At 42.0% G+C, this 26281-nt stretch overlaps 1 protein-coding gene across 1 annotated transcript in view; it reads left to right on the forward strand.

Annotated features, from left to right (window-relative positions):
• The first annotated feature begins 14822 nt into the window (after window positions 1-14822).
• LOC111955456 (uncharacterized) overlaps window positions 14823-26281 on the forward strand; it is a 12663-nt gene continuing 1204 nt past the window's right edge. Inside the window, exon 1 of the mRNA XM_070436247.1 lies at window positions 14823-15077. Within this exon, the coding sequence (XP_070292348.1) occupies window positions 14823-15077 (255 nt within the window). The remainder of the gene's footprint in view (window positions 15078-26281) is intronic.

The following is a 26281-nucleotide window of genomic DNA, read 5'->3' on the forward strand; positions in this document are numbered from 1 at the left end:
TATATTTTGAGACAAGCTACTGATATTGTCGCAGTGAACATACTTGTTATGTAAGTCATGTACTGTTAAAATTGTGTTGATAAATGTTATAACTTTGTAATTATATTATTTAATTGAGCATATAAACACACACACAGTTCCTACCTGACCTGATTTATACTGCTATTTACTTTCCTCGTGAAAATGGAGACAGACTATACCACATAGACATACTGAAAGCTGAATGTGCTTTTACATTAAGTTATCCCAGCTCCAGTAAAGAGATCAGAGACTCAGGTGACTTCTACGTCATCTTTACTAAGCAACATAACACAATTAACACTCTTCAAAAATGGCTTCACTCCTGCTCCTCAAAAGAGACAAAGACAGTAATTGTCTTGTTGTCAACRGCCTCCARGTAGAACATCTCATAAAATCTCTGTAACTGGAACATGAATGGTTCCTTGAGAATATTTTCATTTTCAATATCTTCATCCAGGCCATCATACAACCAGAGTTCTTTAAGCATCGCCAATCCAAAGTTAAATCTAGWATCGGCTTCCTATTTCGKGACAAAGCATCCTTCACTCATGCTGCCAAACATACCCTCGTAAAACTGACTATCCTACCGATCCTTGACTTCGGCGATGTCATTTACAAAATAGCCTCCAACACGCTACTCAGCAAATTGGATGTAGTCTATCACAGTGCCACCCGTTTTGTCACCAAAGCCCCATATACTTCCCCATATATATATACGACCTGTATGCTCTCGTTGGCTGGCCCTCACTTCATATTCGTCGCCAAACCCACTGGCTCCAGGTCATCTATAAGTCTTTGCTAGGTAAAGCCCCGRCTTATCTCAGATCACTGGTCACCATAGCAGCACCCACCCGTAGCACGCGCTCCAGCAGGTATATTTCACTGGTCATCCCCAAAGCCAACTCCTCCTTTTTGCTCCTTTGCACCCCAGTATCTCTACTTGCACATTCATCTTCTGTACAACTATCACTCCCTTGTTGACTTGCTAAATTGTAATTATTTCACCCCTATGGCCTATTTATTGCCTTACCRCCCTAATCTTACTACATTTGCACACACTGTATATAGACTTTTCTATTGTGTTATTGACTGTACGTTTGTTTATCCCATGTGTAACTCTGTGTTGTTTGTGTCGCACTGCTTTGCTTTATCTTGGCCAGGTCGCAGTTGTAAATGAGAATGTGTTCTCAACTGGCCTATCTGGTTAAATAAAGGTGATTATTTTTTWTWTTTTTATAAAGTTGAAATAAATTTAAATAAATAAATAAGGGTTGTAATGCGGTCTTCCCTGTCCATCCCAATTACACTAGGGAGGGAAACAGTGCCTTTAAATGTTTGGRGTTCGCACCACCTTGCTGCCTCTAGGGTGTCCCATAGAAGAACATCTGCGTCCTTGAAGAAAAAGGAAGAATAAATATTAAAAGTAGTGCCTCATTGGGTGATCAAGTCAAATTACACCCCACGTTCACAATACCACCATGCAAACAAAAGCCACTATTACTAACGGGGTTTTCAGTGATATCTATAACTACTCAACAAGTCATCACAACTATTATATCTTGCCATGCATCAAGCCTTCAGTATTATACACAGTTCACAGCTCCCAGTTCGCCGTGCATTTTTTCACTACATACCCAGTTCACAGCTCCCAGTTCGCCGTGCATTTTGTTTTCAGTATCGTCTAGAAAGAAAACAGATTGTGGACATTAAGTAATGGAAGGCCCTTACTGTCTACTCAGACTCAGCATATGCTAGTGGGGTTTGGAGAGCAAGAAGGTTTACTAATAGGTCTGGCTTATAGCTACATCTTTTGTCTGGCATGCCCTGTTTACCATCAACCATGATCTCTACTATTTGCTGATTGGCTCATGGTGTGAGCCATTCGTCAAAGGGGGATATGGTGGAGAAGATTTCGGCCCAATGGTTTTGCCCAAATTTGAYTCAGCACGTGAAACAGTTCATTTATTATTGCACAACATGTTTATTATATAACATAGACAAGGGAACTCCACTGCAACCAGGGAAGTTCCCCACTCCAAAAGGACCTTTTGTCCACCTTGTTATGGATTTCATAGACATGATAAAGCGAAAAGAAAGAAAGAAATACTACCTGGTGATAATTGACAGGTTCACCAGGTGGGTGGAAGCATTTCCCACCACCAACTGTGATGCGCGAACAGTTGCAAAATTGCTAGTCAGGGAAATTATACCCATGTTCGGAGTGCTTGAGGTTTTGTCTGCAGACAATGGGACCCATCTCATAGGGGATGTGATTTCCCAAGTGGCCAAAATGATGGGCGTTGACCAGAAGTTTGTGTCCGTCTATCACCCGTAGAGTAACGGGATTACAGAGGGGGCTAATTAGATGATCAAAGGGGGGCTTGCAAAAGCCTGCCATTCCACAAAATGAGCTAGGTGGAATGCGTGCCCCTTGTCCTCATGAAAATGCGCAGCAGCCTTAACAAAGATATTGGGTGTACACCTGTTAACAAGATGACCAATGAACACCCCAGGGGGGAGACCTATTACTGTCCGACAGATAAAAAATAACTGAGACACAGTGTGACCATCTTGAGTACATGAAGGAACTAAGCTCTGTTGTAAAGTCTTCTCCACTCTCACACTAGGAAAYCAAACGAGGTTCCCCCAGGTGAAGACTCTGACGAGCTTCCCATAAACGTTAGAGACTGGGTGAAACTACGAGTCCATAAAATAAAATGGAACCAGCCAAGATGGATGGGACCCTTCCAGGTGACCATGGCAACAAAAGAGGCTGAGATCCACCGATGAGGAGGGGCCAGAGGAGAAACTGGGAAGACCACAGCCAGAGGGCCGAGACCAAAGGCCAGAAGAACCAACAGAGGGTTCAGCCACAGAACCTGAAGAGTCATTAGATGTCACCATCATACACACACACACTATGGTTGTGAAACAAGAAAATCGCAACCATGGAAACACACATGCAGGGTATTAATTGCTCTCCAAATCCTACTCGTTTCCTTTGTGGACGGGGATGTGGAGAAAATAAATGGGTGAAAGCAGTGACATACATAGGATTACAGGGGAAGGGGAACACATCTGGCACAAGGGTAATGATTTTCCAGAAACCCACCTCCACAACCTCTCTGTGGGGAACCCAGGCAGTACCAATTGGAAAGAATGATTTTGGATGTGGATTGTTCCACTTTATGCAAAGGAACAATACCAGGGTTCAACAAAGTAACAGTAATTATACTATTCTGACGTTGGTCACTAGGGGGAAGGAAGCAGCATGGGAAGGTGGATTATCCAATAAGACAACAGGTAATAGTTCAGATGCAGCTAAATAAATTAATGAGGGTGGGCCCATTGAGACTAAATGGCCAAGGTGGAAGAAGGTTCCTAGCGTACAACCAGGTAACATTTCCCAGCTGATTAAATGCATAGGACCTCCAAAAGTACAATGGAGGGAGTATCTGACAGGTAGTAGATGTTGTGTTGGCAGGATTAAAACCCACAATAACTCCCCCTGCTTGTTATCTGCAACTCGGGGAATGTGGATGTAGGAAACCCCACTAATTGCCTGTCTTACACAGGCCTAAAAACGGATACCAGTAGTTTTGATGTGCTTGATGGGCAACAGTTGATAACCAGAGTGAACATGTCCAAAATAGGAGAAGGCATGGGGACACCTCCAGATAATCTCTGGATCTGTGGGGGTAATGGCTACATGTTCCTCCCCATGGGATGGAAAGGGTGTTGTTATCTGGGGAAAACTGAACTGACAACAGCAATATTACCTACTTCTGTTCTGCTGAAGAGTTCTTTGCAAATTAGTTTCAGATCGAATGGCAGAGCTAAAAGAGCAGAGGCTCAAAATAATGAGGCTTATGGACATGGTAGGTAGAGATGTCTCAGGTAGAGATGGCAGCCCTAGTAATCTTTCCAGGTGCAGGAGTTGTAGTAATGGGTAAGTGGATTAACAATTTGACATACTCCATGCAGGCCCTTACTAATTTGACCGTACAGGGTTTTACTCAGTTGTCACTAGATGTGCAGAATTTGAAGGCAGTAGTGACCAGACATGAAATGGCTCTTGATTACATATTGGTGGAAGAGGGTGGGGCCTGCAGGGCCCTTGGAATAGACAATGATGATTACTGTGTCATGCTGCGCCCTGACTCCTCTGATAATATGACAAACATAATTTAGTAACCTGGTTAAATTAGGAGGTACTCTGTGTAAAGCTGACAACACCATCTTTGACCAAATTGGAAACTGGTTCAATGGTGCATTTGCAAACGTACTGGGTAAGGTAATGATGTTCCTGTCTGCCATGTTTGTTCCGCTTTTAGTAGGGTTATTGTGTTTTGCTGTTGCTTTCTGTGTAATAATGTGCTTGGCTAAAAAGACATTTGAGGATCTTGGTACTGCAAACTCAGAATGTTGATTTGAGTCACTATGTCGTAAATGATTGGAATGACCCAGGTTTTGATATTGTACCTGCTTATCTGGAAGATGACTCTGAGGGTGAGGGATATACTTTTGTCTGAGACTCTGGGTGAGTCTCAAAGGGGGGGAATGAAGGGTTAAAGTTGATTTTGGGGGTCTTCTAAAGAAGACCTCTCTCTGTGTCTAGCTCTCTGTCAAAACCCGCAGCACGGTGTCTGAGAGAAAACGTGAGAAAAGGGACTGAGGGTGATAGCGAGACACAGAGAGACAGCTTCTGTTTTTCTCTGAAACAAGGGCAGATTTGCATACTGCTGAGACAGGTTCTCAGAAACCTTGTGTTTAGAATAACTTGTTCTTTTAGCTGCAGATGTAGGGTTTGAGGTGTGATCTCGGGTATATAAGATGCTGTCTTTCTTTTGTTCGGGGGCAGAACTCAGGAGAGACATAAGCTGTATGTTGATCTTTGACCTCTGTCTACTGCTGTATTCTAATTAAAACATCTTCATTTTATATATGCACATTAGGTATTCCTTATTTGTTAAGTAAATAACGGAGCCCAGAAAAGTGGAACCAACAAGTGCTTATCACCTTTGTATCATGTGAAAGGTCCTCGATTCTCAACAGAGAACTCCACTTTTCATGAACGTCTCATTATGAGAATTCAAATAGATGAAAGGAATATCAGTAAAATACAGTTGACTCAATGGAGATGCTTCAACCAGCGGTTCCTTTAAGTTAGTGGCTATCCAGTTTGCCTCACAAAGTCCCTGATTCGTCACAGAGAAGTCCACTTCATAAATGCCTCATTATGGAAATTCAAATGCATGCAAAGAATATCAGTGGAATAAAGTTGACTCCTTATAGATGCTTCAACCAGAGGTTTCTGTAGTGCAGTGGTTATCACATTTGCCTAATAGGCGAAAGTTCCCCGGTTCGAAACAAGAGTTCTGAGTTTCATAAGTGCCTCGTTATGGGAATTCAAATAAATGAAAAGAATAGCAGTAAAATTCAGTTTACTCCTTGTAGATTCTTCAACCAGCAGTTGCTGTAGGGTACTGGTTATCCAGTTCACCTCACATGTGAAAGGTTCCCTGTTCAAATGCTTACACATGGCCACTCCCTTGGTCTGTAGATAGAGCTGTCACTCACCCACAACAACTTCCAGTTCAATGGCGACACCTAACAACCACAGGAGTTCCTCGTCCGGTCGCCTGGCTTGAAGGTGCCGCTCGTGGCAYGTCGGCTCGCGGCGAGGACCAGTGTAACCTCGATGTTGGTGTAGAGGCTGTCCACATCCATGGTGAACAGCAGGTTGTCTGCTCCCAGCCTTGTGGCCCTTACCTTGGCCAGAAAGTCGCCTGTGTCCCTGATGTAGCTGTTGTGTCATGATGCCAGCAGCCGTAGGTAGGCATCGATACACTCTGACAATCTGTAGGGTGCGGTGCCGCCCAAGTCGCCGGGTCCTTGTCGATCTTGGGCAGGAGGTAGGGTGGGGTAAGGTGGAAAATTACTAATTAGACATACTATGCTGTTTTTGACTTAGAGAATTGTTTGTAATATGCTAGTGTTTTTTTTACTGATACAAACTTGTCTTGTGTGACTTCATCATAAGTCTGGGCGTACAGATAAGAGCCATTTCGGGGTGACCGCAGTATATGACATCCCATTTTCACTATCTGCAGGAATTGAGCTGTGTGGAAACTTGCAGGAAACGACAATAGTGTGAGCTGTGGCAACATCAGCTGTCTTAATCTGCACAGACAAGCTAATCACCTTTTACGCACTATGTTACCCACCCCTGTTTCCACACATCTGCTAAATGCCACGTACACAGAGGTTGTTCTTCTCTATAAAAGCTGAGGCCCAACTCTGTTTGTTGGGTTTTTAACTCTGCAATATTGAGTGATTGTRAAAACCTCTTTGAGATAGGGGGCAGCATGGGGAAGTTTGGATGAAAAGCGTGCCCAGAGTAAACTGCCTGTTACTCAGGCCCAGAAGCTAGAATATGCATGTAATTAGTAGATTTGGATAGAAAACACTCTGAAGTTTCTAAAACTGTTAAAATAATTTCTGTGAGTATAACAGAACTCATATGGCAGGCAAAAAACCTGAGAAAAATCCAACCAGGAAGTGGGAATTCTGAGGTTTGTAGTTTTCAAGTGAATGTCTATCGAATATCCAGTGTCTGTGGGGTCAGATTGCACTTCCTAAGGCTTCCAGTAGATGTCAACAGTCTTTAGAAGTTGTTTCAGGCTTCTATTGTGAAAGGGGAGAGAATAAGACCACTCAAAGCAGGTGGCTCAGCTGAAAGCCTTAAGTTTAGTCTCGCGCGTGGCCTTGAGTGCGAGTTCCGTTCCCTTTCCTTTCTAATGAAAACAGTATTGTCCGGTTGAAACATTATTGAATATTTATAATAAAAACACACTAAGGATTGATTAGAAACATCGTTTGTCATGTTTCTACGAACTTTAATGGAACCTTTTTGACTTTTCGTCTGGACTTTGCCCGCGCTTTGTGCATTTGGATTACTGGACTAAACGCGCGAACAAAAAGGAGGTATTTGGACATAAAGATGAACTTTATCGAACAAAACAAACATTTATTGTCTAACATGGAGACCTGGGAGTGCCATCAGATGAAGATCATCAAAGGTAAGTGATTAATTTTAACGCTATTTCTGACTTTTGTGACACCTCTCCTTGGCTGGAAAATGGCTGTATGGTTTTCTGTGGCTAGGCGCTGACCTAACATAATCGCATGGTGTGCTTTTGCCGTAAAGCCTTTTTGAAATCGGACACAGCGGCTGGATTGACAAGACGTTTATCTTTAATCCTATGTATAACACTTGTATCTTTCATCAATGTTTATGATGAGTATTTCTGTAATTTGATGTGGCTCTCTGGAATTTGTTTGTTTGAGACAATGCATTTCTGATGCATTTCTGAACATAACGCGCCAATTTCTAATGAGGTTTTTGGACATAAAGATTCACTTTATCGAACAAAACAAATATTTATTGTGTAACATGGAGTCCTGGGAATGCCACCAGATGAAGATCATCAAAGGTTAGTGATTCATTTTAACGCTATTTCTGACTTTTGTGACACCTCTTTGACAAATCTTTACAAAAAGAATGACGTAGATAAAGTGTGTGTTGTCAAAGTGTTGGGTAAAATCAGTGCCAAAGTATCTCAGGCAGGTGTGATGTAGAGATTTTGATTATGTAAATCAAGGACACAATTTTTAACACAAGGCAATAAAAGTCAGGGTTTGGAAGGTTTAGCAAATTAGTTCTATAAAGCCTTTGTAGATATTTTGGCACCCATTTTATTAACCTCACTAGGGTAGGGGGCAGCTTTCTGAATTTTGGATGAAAAGCGTGCCCAAAGTAAACTGCCTGCTACTCAGGTCCAGAAGCTAGGATATGCATATAATTGGTAGATTTGGATAGAAAACACTCTAAAGATTCCAAAACTGTTAAAATGATGTCTGTGAGTATAACAGAACTGATATGGCAGGCGAAAACCTGAGGAAAATCCATCCAGGAAGTGGCATTCTTTTGAATTGAGTGTTTTTCCATTGAAAGCCTATCCACCATACAAAGACTTATGACCTAGTTCACGATCCCTATGGCTTCCACTACATGTGGCCAGTCTTTAGGCATTGTTTCAGGCTTTTACTCTGAAAAATGAGGGAGAAAAACCACTTTCAATGAGAGGACAGTGGAAATTTCCAGACATGAGTCATGTGCATGACCGGGAGCGTGCCTTTCTTGTTTTTAATTTTCTATTGACGAAGCTATTGTCCGGTTGAAATATGATCGATTATTTATGACAAAAACAACCTGAGGATAGATTATAAACATCGTTTGACATGTTTCTACGAACATTTATGGTACTTTTTGGATTTTTCGTCTGTCTGTTGTGACCTCGCTTTGTTCCAATGGATTACTGAACAAAACGCACCAACAAAATTAGTTTTTTTAATATAAAGAGGGACTTTATCGAACAAAACAAACATTTATTGTGTAACATGGAGTCGTGGGAGTGCAACCATATGAAGATCATCAAAGGTAGGTGATACATTTTATCGCTATTTCTGACTTTTGTTACTCCTCTTCTTGGCTGCTAACTGTTTGTAATGATTTGTCTGCTGGGCGCTGTTCTCAGATAATCGCATGGTTTGCTTTCGCCGTAAAGTATTTTTGAAATCTGACACCGTGGTTGGATTAACAAGAAGTTAATATTTAAACCGATGTAGTATAACACTTGTATGTTTCATGAATTTCTATAATGAGTATTTCTGTTTTTGAATTTGGCGCTCTGCAATTTCACTGGATGTTGGCCAGGTGGGACGGTCCCACACCCCCTAGAGAAGTTAAATCTCCCTTTTTGTCCCAGTTTTGAATGTCCCGTTGGTAGTTTAATCTTTCCCGTAACTCAATTTTGTTGTCCAAAGATTGCACGTTTGCTAGCAGAATTGAGGGAAGTGGGGGTTTATTCAATCGCCTTCGAATTTGCAGCCCGCTCTCCAGCCTCTTTTTCTCTACCTTCTCTTCACGCAGATCACGGGGCTCAAGGCCTGTTCCTGAGGGAGCCATATATCCTCCGCCTTGGGCTCGCCAGAGTGCTGAGAGAAGAAAAAGGATTCTGCTAGTCTGTGGTGAGTAATCTCAGACCTGATGTCTAGAAGTTATTTTCGGACATAAGAGACGGTAGCGGTAACATTATGTACAAAATGAGTAAAAAAATGATTGACAAACAATGCAGGTAAACGAACAAAAAAAACACAATCGGTTGTTGGAACGTAAAACGTCTGCCTTCTGCTCCGGCGCCATTTTATCATCCCCTGTACAGTATATGTGTGATGTATGCCTGTGGTGGGAGGAAATGAGCATGGCCTTCAGCTAGCAAATACAGTCCGCTAAGGGGCGGGAGGGAGCAGGCCTCCGAGGGCAGATGAGGCGGTAGCTGGAGAGGGCAGCCATTGATCCCGACTACACAGTGGATGAGGAGGAACTAAATGTGTTTGAACGGAGTGACTGTATTGGAGCGATTGTAAGAACCCGGGTCCAGTATGCCATGGAAGTTGAAAGGGGTACTGCCTTTTTCTTGGGCCTGGAGATGGAGAGGCAGGCCCGATGCTACATCGAGGCTGTACAGGACGAGAGTGGTGTGCATGTGTGGGACTATGTACAGGTCTTGCAGGTGCTGGAAGAGTTGGATCAGGAGACGGTGGACCAGGTCCTGGAGGGAGTAGGTGCCAGGTTGTCGGCAGTGGACGTGGCTTTCTGCGACAATGACATCCCGGAGGAGGAGGTAGGAGCGGCCATCGCTGGCCTCGATGCCTAGAAGAGTTCTGGCGTGGACAGCGTGACGTGGGAGTTCCTGGCAGAGGTCAACAATGAACTGGGAAGGCAGCTACGACCAAATCAAGTCCTGCATCCTTGCAGCCTATATGCTCCCATGTGGCTCAGTTGGTAGAGCATGGCACTTGAAATGCCAGGGTTGTGGGTTCGATTCCCATGGGGGACCAGTACAAATGAAATGTGTGCACTAACTACTGTAAGTTGCTATGGATAAGAGTGTTGGCAAAATTATTGAAATGTGAACACTGAGGGGCCTTGGGATGAGGTATGTGGATTGTGGGGGAAATGCAATTGTGGATTTATCGCTTATACCTGTACAGAACATGTATGCGCTGTTGGTGGTGAAGGCCCCGGCCTCTGTAAAGATGTGGAATACGGTGTTCGCTGATATGGATGTGTCACTGGTGTGGATGAATCTAATGGTCAAGGGATATGGTATGCGAGGATCTAGATTTTAAGATGCGGCACAACCGGGTGTTCACTAATGTGGGATACACCAGATCAATCATGCGGTGAGCATGGACTGCGATGTGTGCAAACAGGCACCGGAGGTCTTCATCCACCTGTTCTCGCAGTGTGTCTGCCTGCGGGAGTTCTTTGCGCACTGGTAGTTAAGCAATGGGTGGCAGACACATTCGCAGGGTGGATATGGCAGAGTATGTTCCTGTTTGGGGAGGTGGGGAAGCTGCTGGGGGTATTTTTGGCCTGCCATTGGGTAAGTTGATTTTCCAACAAAAATGAACTGTGTTTGAACTGATTTTCTAACAAAAATGAACTGTATTTAAAGTATTTGATAAAACTTTTTTTTTTTTTACGAGCAAAGGAAATATGGACAATGGTTCTTGGACTAGACAGATACGAAATTACGAAAATACTTTATTAAGTGGCTGTGGAAATTTTGGGTGAGGAGAAAATTACTATGATGGAGTTATTGAGAGGGATTAAGGAAGTGTGGACTGGTGTGCGYCAACCGGTTCAAAGCGGACAAACGATATGAAGTGACCTTGTCAAGTCCACAAGGAAAAGAGAAGCTGATGGATGGCTTTAAAATTTGGGGGCTGTTGCGTCATGGCGAAGGACCTATCACTTGACGAGAGGGCTGTCTCTTTCTTAAACCTTCCGGTGTACATCACAGACGAGGCCATCCGGGATCGGCTTCGAGCGTGGGGTGTGTCTGCGATGTCACCGGTGAAGCAGCACTTTTGGCCTGGGACAGATGGCACAGATGGCGCTCACTGCCGTATTCGACCACATTCAAGACGTTGGAAGGGACCGAGTATTTCCGTGTGATACATGACCGTCAGGTCAAGGTCTGCAGGTTGTGTATTCAGCCAGGACACATGCTGTGTGAGTGCCCTGATTTTTGTCTGCCATAAGTGTGGTGAGCAGGGAAATTTGCTGGACCGCAGGAAGAGTATGGGGATCCTTAATAAATGGGGATTCTTAATAAATACCAATAAACACAGAAATGATGCAAGAGTGTACTGGGAGATGCGAACGTGGCTGTGCTGGCTGCGGGTGGAATGTTGTGCTCCTGGAGGGAAGAGATGGAGTATATCCACTCTGTACAGAGGGATAATAGAAGGAACCTGCTAGCCAAGAAGAAGAAAAAAGGAAAAKACAATGGACTGGATTTAGCTCTTCCTCTGTGTCCAATATGGTGTGAGTTGTCTCTACCAACAATGGACTATGTAGCACAGGAAAGCTAGAGCTGATGTTGGAAGCCTTCTCTGCAGATATATTATGTCTACAAGAGACACTGGACTGAGCCTTGTATGGACAATGTAAGTCAGCGCTGGAATGGACACATTTATCTGAGTAATGGTACTGTGCGTAAATGTGGAGTAGCTGTTTTGGTCAAAGACGTCTAKGTTTGTTATATACTGATAATGTGAGTTGACTGGTGGGAGGGGGTTTCACTTTTCAAGATGTGGAGTATTCATTGTACAATGTGTATTCTCCTAATACTGAAATTGAGCGAAGGGTTTTGTTTGTGTAAGGAACTGTCTGCTTGTTGGGGATTTTAATGTGTGGATGGATTTGCTCGGACTCCTCTCGTGGCATGCTGTTAAGGCTCTTGCGGGATGAGAATTTGGTGGATATGTGGAGGGAGAGCAATCCTGATAAGCGGGTGTTCTCTCGCAGACAGGTGGTGATGGGTGAGCTCAGGCAGTCACACATATTTGTGTCTCGCTCATAGAGGGGTTGCGCACCTGGTTGGGGGAGCAGAGTATTCCCTCATGATGCTCTGCTCTTCCAGCTGGTGTCGTTCCCGGGTGAGGTGGGTTGTGGTGTTTTAATGCCAGTCTGCTGAAGGACGAGGGGTTTCGAGTAGTAGTGAAAGACTGTGTGATGCCATGTCAGATCCTCTGTTTGAGTCTGTGTGGTGGGAAGGTTTAAAAGGGGAGTTCAAGTGGCTGGCAATGTCTTTTGCTCGACCGGCTAGTGTGTTGAGGAGGGAGGAGAGGACCCTTAATGACTACCTGCTATTTGAGTTAGAAAAGGTAGAGAATATTCCAGGCTGATGCTGCTGCAGAATACCTGAGGGTGTGGGAGGAGTTGAGGGTCTTAGAGGCACAGGTGTATGGGGGCAGTGGTGAAGAGTAGATTGCAGTATGTAGTGGAGGGGGAGAGGAGCACTGAAAAATGAGTGGGGGGAGAGGGTGACAGATCTGGAGGGTATTTTGAATACAGTGCAGTCTTTTAGGGTTTATTTACTTCGGGCAGGGTGGATGAGGTGTGTATGGGGAGTGTGCTTGACGCAGTGGAAGATACGGTGTTGACTGATGTGGTGATGTGCAACGCTGACATTACGTTGGCAGAGGTTAATAATATTTTGGGCTAGGCATCCCACTAGCGGGACAACTTCCGGTGAAACTGGAGGGCGCGCAATTCAAATAAATAATCAAAAAATGAATAATAATAAACATTTAGGTACATACAAGTGTCTTATATTGGTTGAAAGCTTAAATTCTTGTTAATCTAACTGCACTGTCCGATTTAGAGTAGCCATTATAGCGAAAGCATGCCATGCGATTGTTTGAGGACGGCGCCCAAAATCAAAATATTTTCCCACTGGCACAGGTTTCATAAATTCACAAATACTGATTAAATATTAACTTTTTGAAAATCTTCCTCTGATTTGTCATCCAAAGGGTCCCAGATATAACATGTAGTGTCGTTTTGTTAGATAAAATCCTTCTTTATATCCCAAAAAGTCAGTTTAGTTGGCGCCATCGATTTGAGTAATCAACTCGTTCAACCAGCAGAGAAAGGAATCCGAAAATCTACCCCTAAACTTTGTARAAAACAAGTCAAAATATGTTTCTATTGACTCCTCAGACACCCTAAAATGTAATCAAACTATAARATTTCATATTGAAAGAAGTATGTTCAATAGGAAACTGATTTTAGCAGGTGAATCCTGTCTTCATTGCACGAATTTCCAAGACTGTGTCCCTGTACTAAAACTGTTCTTTCTCATTCGTTTTGGAAGTTACAAGCCTGAAACCTTGAACATAGACTGCTGACACCCTGTGGAAGCCATATGAATTGCATCCTGGGAGCTAGAATTCATTATTTCCCTATACGTTCCATTGTAAGAGCATGGGCTCTCAAAAACAAATAATTTCCGGTTGGTTTTTCTTTGGATTTTCTCCTACCATACCTATTGTGTTTTAGTCTCCTACATTATTTTAACGTTTCTACAAACTTCAAAGTGTTTTCTTTCCAATGGTACCAAATATATGCATATCCTGGCTTCAGGGCCTMAGCAACAGGCAGTTTACTTTGGGAACGTCAGTCAGGCGGAAATTGAGAAAAAAGGACCCTYGCCCTAATTWACCAAGGTTGTGCACGGTCTGCTTTGCTGTACAGCATCTTAGTTGAGCATTTGGCTGCAAACGGTTCTTTGTCAAGCGTGATAAAGGTGTGCATGGAGTGGACCTGCCGAGGGGTGGCGTCAGTGTGCTGCACCATTACTCCGATGATACTACCTGTACCGTGCGGGATGTAGGGATGTGTGATGTGTTTTGATGTGTGTGGGAGGGCTTCTGGGTCTAAGTTGAATGATGAAATTCAGAAAAATCAGAAAAATGTGTGGCTGATACGCTTGTTTCTACCTGTAACATTCTTTTTAAGACAGTCACGGAATATGTGAGAATTTTGGGAGTGAATATTGGGGTGATTAATCAAATTTMGTCCACTTTGAATTTCTGAAAACAAAGGAAATTAAAACCAAGGGGGAAAGTGGTGGGGTGAATGCTCTGTTGATGTCAAAATATGTGTATACTTTAGGGGTTCTGGACATGACTGTATGGGCTCTGAAGGATATTAACAACATAGTGTCTGGCTTCCTGTGGGGTGGAAASGGAGTTAAGATTTCTCATGATGTGATGATAGTAGATTATGATAGGGGTGGGTTGAGATTAGTAGATCTGGAGGTCAAGTTGAGAGTGCAAAGATTTTTGTATGGGGTGGAGAGTCATGGGTMGAAGGAGTTTCAGGCACTGGTTGCATAGGAGTGGGGGTTGCGGAGACTACGGGTTGTTAATGTGTCCAAAGTCTAGCATGTATGCAATGGCCTATTTGACCTAGATAGTTTGTGTGTATGCAACGATATGTAGGCTATGTGTGCCTTTCATTTTTTTATGTAGTTCTGTCCTTGATCTGTATTATGTCATTCTGTTTCATGTTTTGTGTGGACCCCAGGAAGAGTAGCTGCTGCTTTTGCAACAGCTAATTGGGATCCTAATAAAATACTACCAAATGGCACCTGAGTTTGATCGGGGGCCTGGGGGGAGTTTTTACCGCAGGTTACCTATGAGTGTGACTGTTGGGGTGATTTTGAATCTACCGTTTTTGTCTGAACTTAGTGCTGAAATCTGAGGCTAAGGTGCTTATGAGGGTGGGTATGATAAGAGTGAGGTTCCTGCCCGATCAGACGATCCTGGATGCTTTCTGGGGTGTAGATGAGGATGTCAGGAGAGGGACGGTGTTTTGAATGTTTGAGAGGATAAGGGAGTGTTTMTCAGGGGAGTGGGTGAGGCTGCTGGACTATGCCACGAGTAATGGTGGTTTAGAGACCTTGCCTGAGCTGCAGGTGGTGCTTGGGGAGTCTGCGCGGGCCTTATCCACTACCTGGGCGAGGGCCATCTACTGGGTTCTTCTTACCAGGAAGGTCAAGGAGCCTGTGTCTGAGAAAGTGTGGAGACAAGTGTTTCCAGGCTTAGATGTGGAGCAGTTGTGGGAGAATATGGTAGTGTTCTGATTTTTATGCTTATCCACAATTGGGTTTTTACCAAGGTGGTGTTTCACCAGGTATACAAGTTGGTATCTTGTGTGTGTGTGTGTGATGCATATGGAGTATTGGATAAGAATCTAATGCACATGATGTTTGACAGTGTGGCTGTAGCTGGGTTCTATGTGAGGAGGGACTTGTTAGAGAGGTACTGGGGAGTAGAAATTATAGGTAGGTTTGATTGGAGGTGTAATATAATGGCCATTTTAAAATGGAATGGCTATTGTCGTGCCTCGACTATATCGGTTTACATGAACTTTAAATAGTCTATCCAACTCTAGCCTGAATACACCTGATCTCGGAAACTAAGCAGGGTAGGGCCTGGTTTGTACTTAGATGGGAGATTGCCTGGGAATACCAGGGGTTGTCAGCTTTTTGCCCAGTAGAATGTACTGTTTTAAACACTCTTTTAATTATAACATGAATAATATAAAGACTATTTTAAAATGGAATGGCTATTCAAGTCCCTCAACTTTTATGCGCTACACGAACTTTAAATAGTCTATCCAACTCTAGCCTGAATACACAATTAGGGAAGACATCCTCTTCTGCAAACCACTGGAAACCATGGCAAAAGGAGAGGATATTTTTTAAGTACTGGACAGCTTTGTGACATCAAATGGACTTTGGTGGTCAAGATGTGTTGGTATCTTTACTGATGGTGCATAAGCCATGACAGGGAGACATAGTGGAGTGGTAACGCGCGTGCAAGCAGTTGCTCCCGACACCACTTGGGTACACTGCAGCATCCACCGAGAGGCTCTTGCTGCCAAGGGAATGCCTGACAGCTTGAAAGACTCTTTGGACACTACAGTGAAATTGTTAACTTTATTAAAGCATGYCCCCTAAACGCTTGTGTATTTTCTGCACTATGCAATGATATGGGCAGCGACCATGTAAAGCCTTAACAACATACAGAAGTGCGCTGGTTATCAAGGGGCAAAGTATTGACACATTTTTTTGAATTGAGAGACAAGCTTAAAGTTTACTTTACTGACCATCAGTTTCGCCTGTCTGACCGCTTGCATGATGAGTTTTTCACGCCTGAATGATCTGAATCTCGGATTACAGGGACTCTCCGCAACTATATTCAATGTGCGGGAAAAAATTGAGGCTATGATTAAGAGGTTGGAGCTCTTCTCTGTCGGCATTAACAAGGACAACACACAGGTCTTTCCATCATTGCATGATTTTTTGTGTACAAATGAACTCAAACTTACGGACAATGTCAAACATGATATAGGGAAGCACCGGAGTGAGTTGGGTGCGCAATTACGAAGGTACTTTCCCGAAACGGAGGACACAAACAACTGGATTCGTTATCCCTTTCATTCCCTGCCTCCAGTCCACTTACCGATATCTGAACAAGAGAGCCTCATCAAAATTGCAACAAGAGGTTCTGTGAAAATAGAATTTAATCAGAAGCTACTGCCAGATTTCTGGATTGGGCTGCGCTCAGAGTATCCTTCCTTGGCAAATCGCGCTGTTAAGACACTGATGCCCTTTGCAACCACGTACCTATGTGAGAGTGGATTCTCGGCCCTCACTAGCATGAAAACTAAATACAGGCACAGACTGTGTGTGGAAAAAGACACTCTCTCCAATACAACCCACATTTGCAGAGTTATGTGCATCCTTCCAAGCGCACCCTTATTATTCACAATTTTTGATGAACAAATAAGGTTATATTTTAGTTTATTTATTTAACTAGGCAATATGTAAGTTAACATCTTAAATGTAATATGGCTAAATAAAGAGCAAAATTGATTATTATATTATTCATTGTGCCCTGGTCCTATAAGAGCTCTTTGTCACTTCCCACGAGCAGGGTTGTGACAAACTCCCACTCACTCTTATGTTTAATAAATCGTATAGTGTGTGTGGCAGGCTTGCAATGATGGTAAAAAACATTTGAGAGTGCGCTGACCCTGGTGCCAGGGGGTACGCAGCTGGATGTTGAATGTTTGAAGGGGTAGGGAACTATAAGTTTGGCAATCGCTGGTCTATCCAACTCTCGTTCCCTGGCTTACTGCCATACCAGCCTGAATACACCCTCTAGTGGACAGAAGAGTGCGAAAGGTGTCAATGATTGCAAAGTGGAGTGTTTACTATGTAATTAAGTGAATCACTCACCACGTTTATCCCGAAAATGTCTCTTCATTCTGGTAGCCTCCACCATTTCTCGTTCATTGGTTTAGTTATTATTTCCATTCTCCGGTGAACTTTATTGCGCCTCAATTAGGCTATCGCTATGGTTAAAATGTAACTAATGACTGCTATCTCCAATATTTTATTAGCTAGATGGCTTGTGCACAATTGTTACCGGTACTGTATATACCAGCCTACTTGTACTACAGAAACATACATTGATGTTGTTGAGTTCAATTTAATATATGCTTTGACTTATTTCAGGTAACCTCAWGATGCTTGACTCACTACAGCTGATTTTGAAGAACTTTCCAGTCATTTGTGCTTRACATTCCGACTTTTGAATGGGTCTTTATTGGACATATATAGTGTCTAATAAAAAAGAGCAATGTATGTGAAGCATCCATCTGTTTTAAGGTWATTTTGTGTGTGTGCYCGAGCGCAGGTGTGTGTGGTGTAGATCATCTTGATGTCCACTAGGGGTCAGCACAGGTTCAATATTGTTTCACATGAAAACGTTGTGAAACTGGTGTAACAAGTCCAGTGGTGTAAATTACTTAACTAAATATTATTTAAAGTACTCCACTACATTCCATGTGTGTGTGTATATATATATATACACAATTTTTCTGGAGTTTTCATTTCAAACATACCATGGTTTACAATAAATCATTTCATACAGTGTATATAAACTCAGCAAAAAAAGAAAGGTCCTCTCACTGTCAACTGCGTTTATTTTTWGTAAACTTAACATGTGTAAATATTTGTATGAACATAACAAGATTCAACAACTGAGACATAAACTGAACAAGTTCCACAGACATGTGACTAACAGAAATTGAATAATGTGTCCCTGAACAAAGGYGGGTTTAATTCTCATAGCTCATTTTAACCTCAAGGTCTATCAACCTCAGCCCACCCCTGTCATCTGCTATAAACACATCACGAGCTATCCTGTGGCATGTCTTGTGGTGTATGCATGGGTGTCCGAGCTGTGTGCCAGTAGTCCAACGGACCTCTCACAAATACAAGTAGTGAAGAGGTAATTCTTTCCTCCACTTTGTGCGTGGAGAGATTGACATGCATACTATAAATGTTTGATCTTTGTGTACATCCATGGGCCAGCCGTGCTGCCCTGTTCTGAGCCCGCTTTGTGGCACTTGACCACACGACTGAACAGTAGTCCAGGTGCAACAAAACTAGGGCCTGTAGGACCTGCCTTGTTGTTAGTGCTGTTATGGCAGAGCAGCACTTTATGGACATACTTCTCCCCATCTATGCTACTGTGTATGTTTTGACCATGACAGTTTACAATCCAGGCAGTTTAGTCACCTCAACTTCCCCATTATTCGTTAGGAGACTTAATTGAGGTTTAGGGTTAAGTGAATGATTWGTCCCAAATACAATGCTTAGTGTTGAGTCATCCACATACATACAGTTGTTCAATCTTTACAAGTTGCATCATACTGCAGCAGAATGGCATGTATTTAACCTTTATTCAACTAGGCAAGTCAGTTAAGAACAAATTCTTATTTACAATGACGGCCTACCCCGGCCAACCCCTGGATATGAACCAGGTACTGTAGTGATGCCTCTTGCACTGAGATGCAGTGCATTAAACCGCTGCGCCACTCGGGAGCCCCCGTGTCTTTAAATACAGTCAAGCATTTTAGTTATAAAACAAAGTAACAAAAGGGGCCTTGAATAATTAAACAAAGAATAAACCGCAACATTTTGTATTTATTAAATTGATAAATGGTTAAAAAAGTAAGGCCAGCGCCCATAGAGACACATACCAGCTCTACTGGTAGTACTGCTACTACCAGCAGTACTACACCTGCACCTGTCGACGACACACGCTGTTCTGCTTCCACGATCACATCCAATGCTAGTATCAGTAATTCTACATTTGTTGACAGTTGAATCTGATGCAGCCGAAGAGCTACTACCCCCTTACCCGGGAAAGCACCGAACAGACAGGGACGTTGGACAATCAAAGAGGCGCAAATATGATGAGAAATACATTGATTTGGGGTTCACCTATATTGGGAGTAGTGCCTTTCCTCAGCCAGTGTGTTATATGTGCAAAAGTACAATCTCACAATTCGACGAAACCTTCACTCMTGCGCAGACAWTTAGAAACAAAACATGGAAAACTAGTAGGCTTAAATTGAAAATATGGCAAATAGGAAAGGCAATATCGTCTGCTATTATCCTCAGTAATTTTCAATCCAAGTTGTCAGGTGGCTTGTCATTGTTTAAAGACAATACGTTTTTCACCTCTTCCACACTCACTTTACGGAATTCAAAATTACAATGCTTGCCTTTCATAATTTGGTCAGATATACTTGGATGTGTAGTGTCAGTGTTTCTTGCTGGCATTGCCTAAGTTTGCTAATCGTTAAAGTAGTTGGCAATATCAGTTGGTTTTGTGATGAGCRGTCTGATTTAATGAATGATGGAGKMSWGTTTGCCTTTTTCCCGCCAAAATMTKATTTACGGTGCTCCAAAMCTTTTTACTGTCATTCTTTGTCACTTATATTTGTTCCATAGTGTAGTTTCATTATTCATTTTAGTCACATGATTTCTCAATTTGCAATAGGTTTGCCAATCAGATGTGCAGCCAGACGTATTTGCCATTCCTTGTGCCTCATCCCTCAACCACACAATTGATCAATTCCTCAATCCATGGGAATTTAACAGTTTATACATTAATTTCATTAATGGGTGCATGCTTATTAGTAACTGGAATAAGCAATTTCATAAATGTGTCAAATGCAGCGTCTGGTTGCTCTTCATTACACACCACGGACCAGCAAATATTCTTTACATCACAACAAAACATATTGTATGACCTCTTACACACAATATTAGGCCAGGAACTTTGCTTTTCCTAGATATGGCTACTACATTGTGATCACTAAATCCGATGGATCTGGATACAGCTAATTTCTGCAGAATTAGTAAAGATGTGATCAATACATGTTGATGATTTCATTCCTATGCTGTTTGTAACTACCCTGATAGGTTGACTAATAACCTGAACCAGGTTACAGGCACTGGCTACAGTTTGAAGCTTTTTCTTGAGGGCAGCTTGATGAAAGCCAGTCAATATTTAAAATCACCCAGAAAATATACCTCTCTGTTGATATCACATACATTACCAAGCATTTCACACGTTATCCAGCTACTGACTGTTAGCACTTGGTCTATAGCAGTTTCCCACAATAATGGGCTTTAGGTGAGGCAGATGAACCTGTAGCCATATTACATTATGAACCTGTAGTTATATTATAAACAGTATTTAACATGTGATCCTCTCTCTACAGGAATGTGGTTTTAAATAAAATCCGCAACACCTCCACTATTGGCATTTCTGTCTTTTCTGTAAGTGTTGTAACCTTGTATTGCTACCACTGTATCAAAAGGTATTATCTAAGTGAGTTTCAGAGATAGTCAGAATATGAAAGTAATCTGTTACTAGCAAATGAATGATTTCATGAACCTTGTTTCTGTAGCCATATGATAACGTGGGCTATTTTGAGCTGCACACAGTGGACTTACTCCTAGGGCACACCGCCTCAGTGCTAACAGTATAAATCTGGTTCATAGGCACATGATTACTCCATACAATAGCAGTAGGATCAGCAGAGGCATTCAGGGCAGTTAGAGGGACATAAATTAGGTTACTTACATTGTGTCTACCAATGCCCCTGGTTTAATGTACATTTTCTGAAGCATGACAACTCTTAACCTCCTGACAACTCTTCATCACAGTAGTAGTGATGAGCTGGGCTTGGCTCATAGATAAGTCATGGTCAGCCTTATAATGCTGTGAAAGGATCCAGGAATCCAAATGATTTYMMTGGYTSSKWRCCWRCRTRRWWWWWYWYTMTMMTTTSRWWKKYYWAMSMAWKMWYWRWYRKAARYWWWSWRKKAWRSAMRMYSKWMRWWRWRMRASSRAGRRYMYWYMYYAYAGAAWSKWMCRWYKMRYWMRYWTSKKWSSKWRSAMWSAGYGSYCASYGSSKSAMATGKMYMGMSTRTTMTMWMWGTCTAGCAGAGAGTCAATCAGCTCTTTAAAATCCAGTTTCAACTGTTCAGAGCTGCCCTTCATAATGTCATTAAATCCCACATGGARTACAGTAGAATCGATCTCCATGTCCTGAAGTAGTACATTCGGGAGCAGCATAGTAACGTCACTTACGTGAGCTCCAGGATAGGATGTTGTTTTTGCACCMGGAACGGTCACATTTCTTACTATGGAGCTGCCCAAAATCACGGCTGGTGAGAAAGAWGAGYAAATGCGCCCACTCCAACGCTTCACAGGATTRGGAGAACTTTCKGCTTTAATTTGAGGGTATTTACATCCAAATTGGGTGAACGGTGTAGGAATTACAGCACTTACYTGGTCCCCCCAATTTTAGGGGCTCAAAAGTAATTGGACAAACAAACAATCATAAATTAAATTGTGAYRTTTAATACTTGGTTGCAAATCCTTTGCWGTCAATGACTGRCTGAAGTCTGGAACCKATAGACATCACCAGATGCTGYGTTTCTTCCCTGGTGACGCTCTGCCAGGCCTTTACAGCAGCTGCCTTCAGTTCCTGCTGGTTCTTGGGGCGTGTTGCCTTCAGCAAGTGAAATGCATGCTCAATTGGATTCAGGTGATTGACTTGGCCATTGCAGACCATTTCACTTCTTTGCCTTAACCAAGTATTGGGTTGCTTTCGCAGTATGCTTCGGGTCATRGTCCATCTGCACTGRGAAGCGCTGTCCAATGAGTTWTGAAGCATTTGGCTGAATCTGAGCAGATAATATAGCCCTTAACACTTCAGAATTCATCCTGCTGCTTTTGTCCGCAGTCACATTAATACATACAAGGGAACCAGTTCCCACACCATAACACTACCTCCACCATGAAGTGGTATGCTTCAGATCATGAGCAGTTCCTTCCTTTTGTCATACTCTTCTCTTCCCATCATTCTGGTACAAGTTTGTCTCATCTGTCCATAGGATGTTGTTCCAGAACTGTACGGGCTTTTGTTTAGCAAACTAATCTGGTCTTCCTGTTTTTGAGGCTTACCAATGGTTTACGTCTTGTGGTAAACCGTCTGTATTTACTCTGGTGAAGTCTTCTCTTGAATGTTGACTTTGACACAGATATGCCTACCTCCRGGAGGGTGTTCTTGATCTGGCCAACTGTTGTGAAGGGGTTTTTCTTCACCAGGGAAAGAATTCTTATGTRATCCACCACAGTTGTTTTCTGTGGTCTTCCGGGCCTTTTGGTGTTCCTGAACTCACCCGTGCGTTCATTCTTTTTAAGACTGTACCAAATAGTTGACTTGGCCACACCTAATGTTTTTGCTKTCTCTGGTGGGTTTGTTTTGATTTCAGCCTAATGATGGATTGCTTCACTGGCAGTAACTAATAAGGGAATAACACAGACCTGGCCATGGAASAGCTGAGCAGCCTATTGTCCAATTACTTTTGGTCCRTTAAAAAKCACARAAAAAGTGCTGTAATTCCTACACCGTTCACCCGATTTGGATGTAAATACCCTCAAATTGCATGTTCAGCTCATATTCATTATTTAATTTCAACTCCAATATGCTGTGGTAGACAGCTAAAATAATATTAACTTGGTCAATGTCCAAATATCGGCAAAAAATATATATGGGGACTGGAAATGATGCAGTATTAAAGCTGATCTACCCCCTAAAAATATATATTCACACCTACATTCTTGAACTGCTTGAACAATATGAGCGTCTTTAAATCRTCAAGGTCCTCGACCTCTTGAGACCCACACAACTGATCAAAATACATGCTTGTTCTCTTGCGAACTCAACATGGCTTTGTGATTGTTTCGTAATTTTCATAATTGTCTGGATGCCTCTAGGACCAACTCGTAAGCTTGAAGGATAGCAGCCATATAAGTGTCAATCTGAACTCATCAAAAGAAAAAGCAGCATACGCTTTGAGCCTTTCCCACAAGAACATTTTGAAGAAGCAGTGACTAAATATCTTAGCAATTTTAGGAATGTGGCAATCCGCTCAGTAAAATATACATCCACCTCCTTTACGTTGAAAGGCGGTACAAGTCGGCTGTTCCAAAAAAGTTCAAACTCTACTCTTGTTGTTTGGCTGCACGCCCATCGTCTATCCCTGTGCTCCAACTAATTTCTGTTGGAGCACATTCTCTTTCTTTATACTCAAGCTCTAATTTCTGTTCCCATTTCACCTTTTGTTCTACTTATCTCTGTTGCACAACTATGGGGCGTACTCTACCACCCGTAGGACCCTTTTGCAGTACCAATCAACTCTGACTACTGCTTTTGGGTCGCCAATTGCCACCTTGAAGTCCCAGTGCTTTGAAATGATGAGCAGATTCGCCTTTGTAAATATATCTAGCATTTCTCACGTAGGGTTTTCCACTAATGCATCAAACTTAGGCCTTGACCTCATTTTAATTTTATTAGCGTGTTTAAGAACATTTCTAAATCATTCCACCAATCTTAACCCCTCAAGGTGGTAATCAGTGACAGAAACTCTACACAACAGAGCATTTTGAACTCTCAAATATCTGGGCAGAGCTTCAGAGTAGGTGACTATAGCGACTATAATACTCATGTGGAAACAATAGCCCAGACGAGCCCCCATTTTGTTATGTTCCCCAGCAAGAAAACCAAAAATGTCACTCCAACAGAAGCATGAACAAACAGAGCCACTGACCAAGAACCAAAACGAAACAGGGATTTTAGGAGGTGTTCTGAAAGACACTCATGGTGGTGTTCACTGAAAGTTGACTACCAACACAACTGGAACATTTAAGAGACCTACCTTATAAGCACCCACAAAATTTGCCAGAGAAGAGGCAAACAAAAGAAAAATCCCCACTTAAAGACAGGAAGTAAACAAATTGTGGACCAAAACTAAATCAGACAAAGGAAAGTTTTTCTAGAAATCAAATAGGGAGCGCAAACTAAAGGTGTTGACCATCCACATCCCTCAAAACAACTGGATCACTGGGCCAGCCACTCTTAAAACTCCTTAGGGCTAGGGGGCAGTTTCCTGAATTTCCGCCTGACTGACGTGCCCAAAGTAAACTGCCTGTTACTCAGGCCCAGACGCTAGGATATGCATATAATTGGTAGAATTTGATAGAAAACACGTTCAAGTTTCTAAAACGGTTAAAATACTGTCTGTGAGTATAACATTATTGATATGGCAGACGAAAACCCGAGGAAAATCCATCCAGAAAGTTTTTTTTTGGAGGTCACAGGCCTTTCCAATGCAAGTCTATGGGTCTGTATATAAATATTCCTCCCAGATTGCAGTACATATGGCTTCCACTAGATGTCAACAGTCTTTATACAGGGTTTCTGGCTTGTTTCTAGAAAAACTAACAAGTAATAGTAGTCTTTCCAAAGGGAGCTCAACAGGAAAAGTAGTCTTTTGAGGGGCGTAAGCGCTCTTCGTTATTTTCCTTTCCTATTGAACACCGTTCTTTCCGTATGAAATATTAACGTTTATTTACATATTAGGGTACCTGAGGATTGTATAGAAACGTTGTTTGACTTTTTGGATGAAGTTTACCGGTAGCTTTTTGGATTCCTTTGTCTGCATGTTGAAGGAGTGGATTACTGACATCAATGGCGCCAATTTAACATACTTTTTGGGGATATAAAGAAGGATTTTATTGAACAAAACGACCATTCATGTTGTAGCTGGGACCCTTGGGATTGCAAACCGAGGAAGATCTTCAAAGGTAAGTGATTTATTTCATCMCTATTTGTGATTTTATGAAGCCTGTGCTGGTTGAAAAAATATGTTGATGTGGGGCGCTGTCCTCAGATAATRGCATGGTATGCTTTCGCCTTAAAGCCTTTTTGAAATCTGACAACGCAGTTGGATTAACAAGAAGTAAAGATGTTAAATGTATGTTCATGAATGTTTAATATTACGATTTTGAAATTTGAATTTGGCGCTCTCCAATTACACCGGATGTTGTTAAAATTGACAGCTGTGCCATATAGATTGCAAAATAGTWGGGAAGAGATTTTCGATGTACCGATTCCATGGCACATGGTTTATGAATTAGACACTCAAAACGACGCCAGATTCAAAACGTAAACATTTTCAATTTAAATTATACAAAATTCTTGCAACCAATATAATGTTATATATATGGGGGATACAATCTTCCCAGCTCTGCAGATTTTTCTGTGAGGATGCAGAGTCATTAGATAAAGTTTTGGTACTGTACATATATAGCTAGTTTTTGGTCACAGGTCCAGCCACGGCTGAAGAATTGCAACATTTACTTAATAATTATTTTAGCAAACATTTATCTTTAATTTACAATCTGTAGAAACTATGAGAATAGAAAGGTTCAGTACTTTTGTGAAGCATCACAGCACAGTTGAAAAATATATGGCAAATAGAAATCCAAAATGGATTGTGTTAAGAGATAGATGGGAGGGGTGGAATGGAGCTGAAGGGTGGGACTAAAAACAACAAGATAGCAAATGTAAAACATACACAATGGGGTCGGTAATAAAGTTGCATCATACTGCAGAACACCTTGCTGCTGCAGCATCCTGTGGGACATTATCTAATTATCAGCCATTTTTTCTGTTAATGCAAGTTAATGCTAGTTTGACCAACAGATGGCATCTTTGAGAAGCATTTGATAGTCTTCCAAATTGGCATGACCAGATAATTTAAAACCATTTTTGTGATAACATAGCATATGGGATTGATTTTAAGAAATTTGGCTTTATTAATTTGATTAATATTATGGTGTTTCTATTCCTAGAATAACAAAACCCTCAGGGTTTCCGTTAGGATAGAATGGAAAATATGGCGCTGTACAACGTCAGTCGGGAGTAGGCTACACCATAAGAGGATTGGAGGATTCTAAATTGTTTGTCTTTGTTAGACAACTTTGTTCCAATATTTCTGTAAATCAGTGAAATTTATTCCCATAGGATTCGTTATGGATCCATAACTAA

This window comes from Salvelinus sp. IW2-2015, linkage group LG31 (genome assembly GCF_002910315.2).
Source record: "Salvelinus sp. IW2-2015 linkage group LG31, ASM291031v2, whole genome shotgun sequence".
NCBI lineage: Eukaryota > Metazoa > Chordata > Actinopteri > Salmoniformes > Salmonidae > Salvelinus > Salvelinus sp. IW2-2015.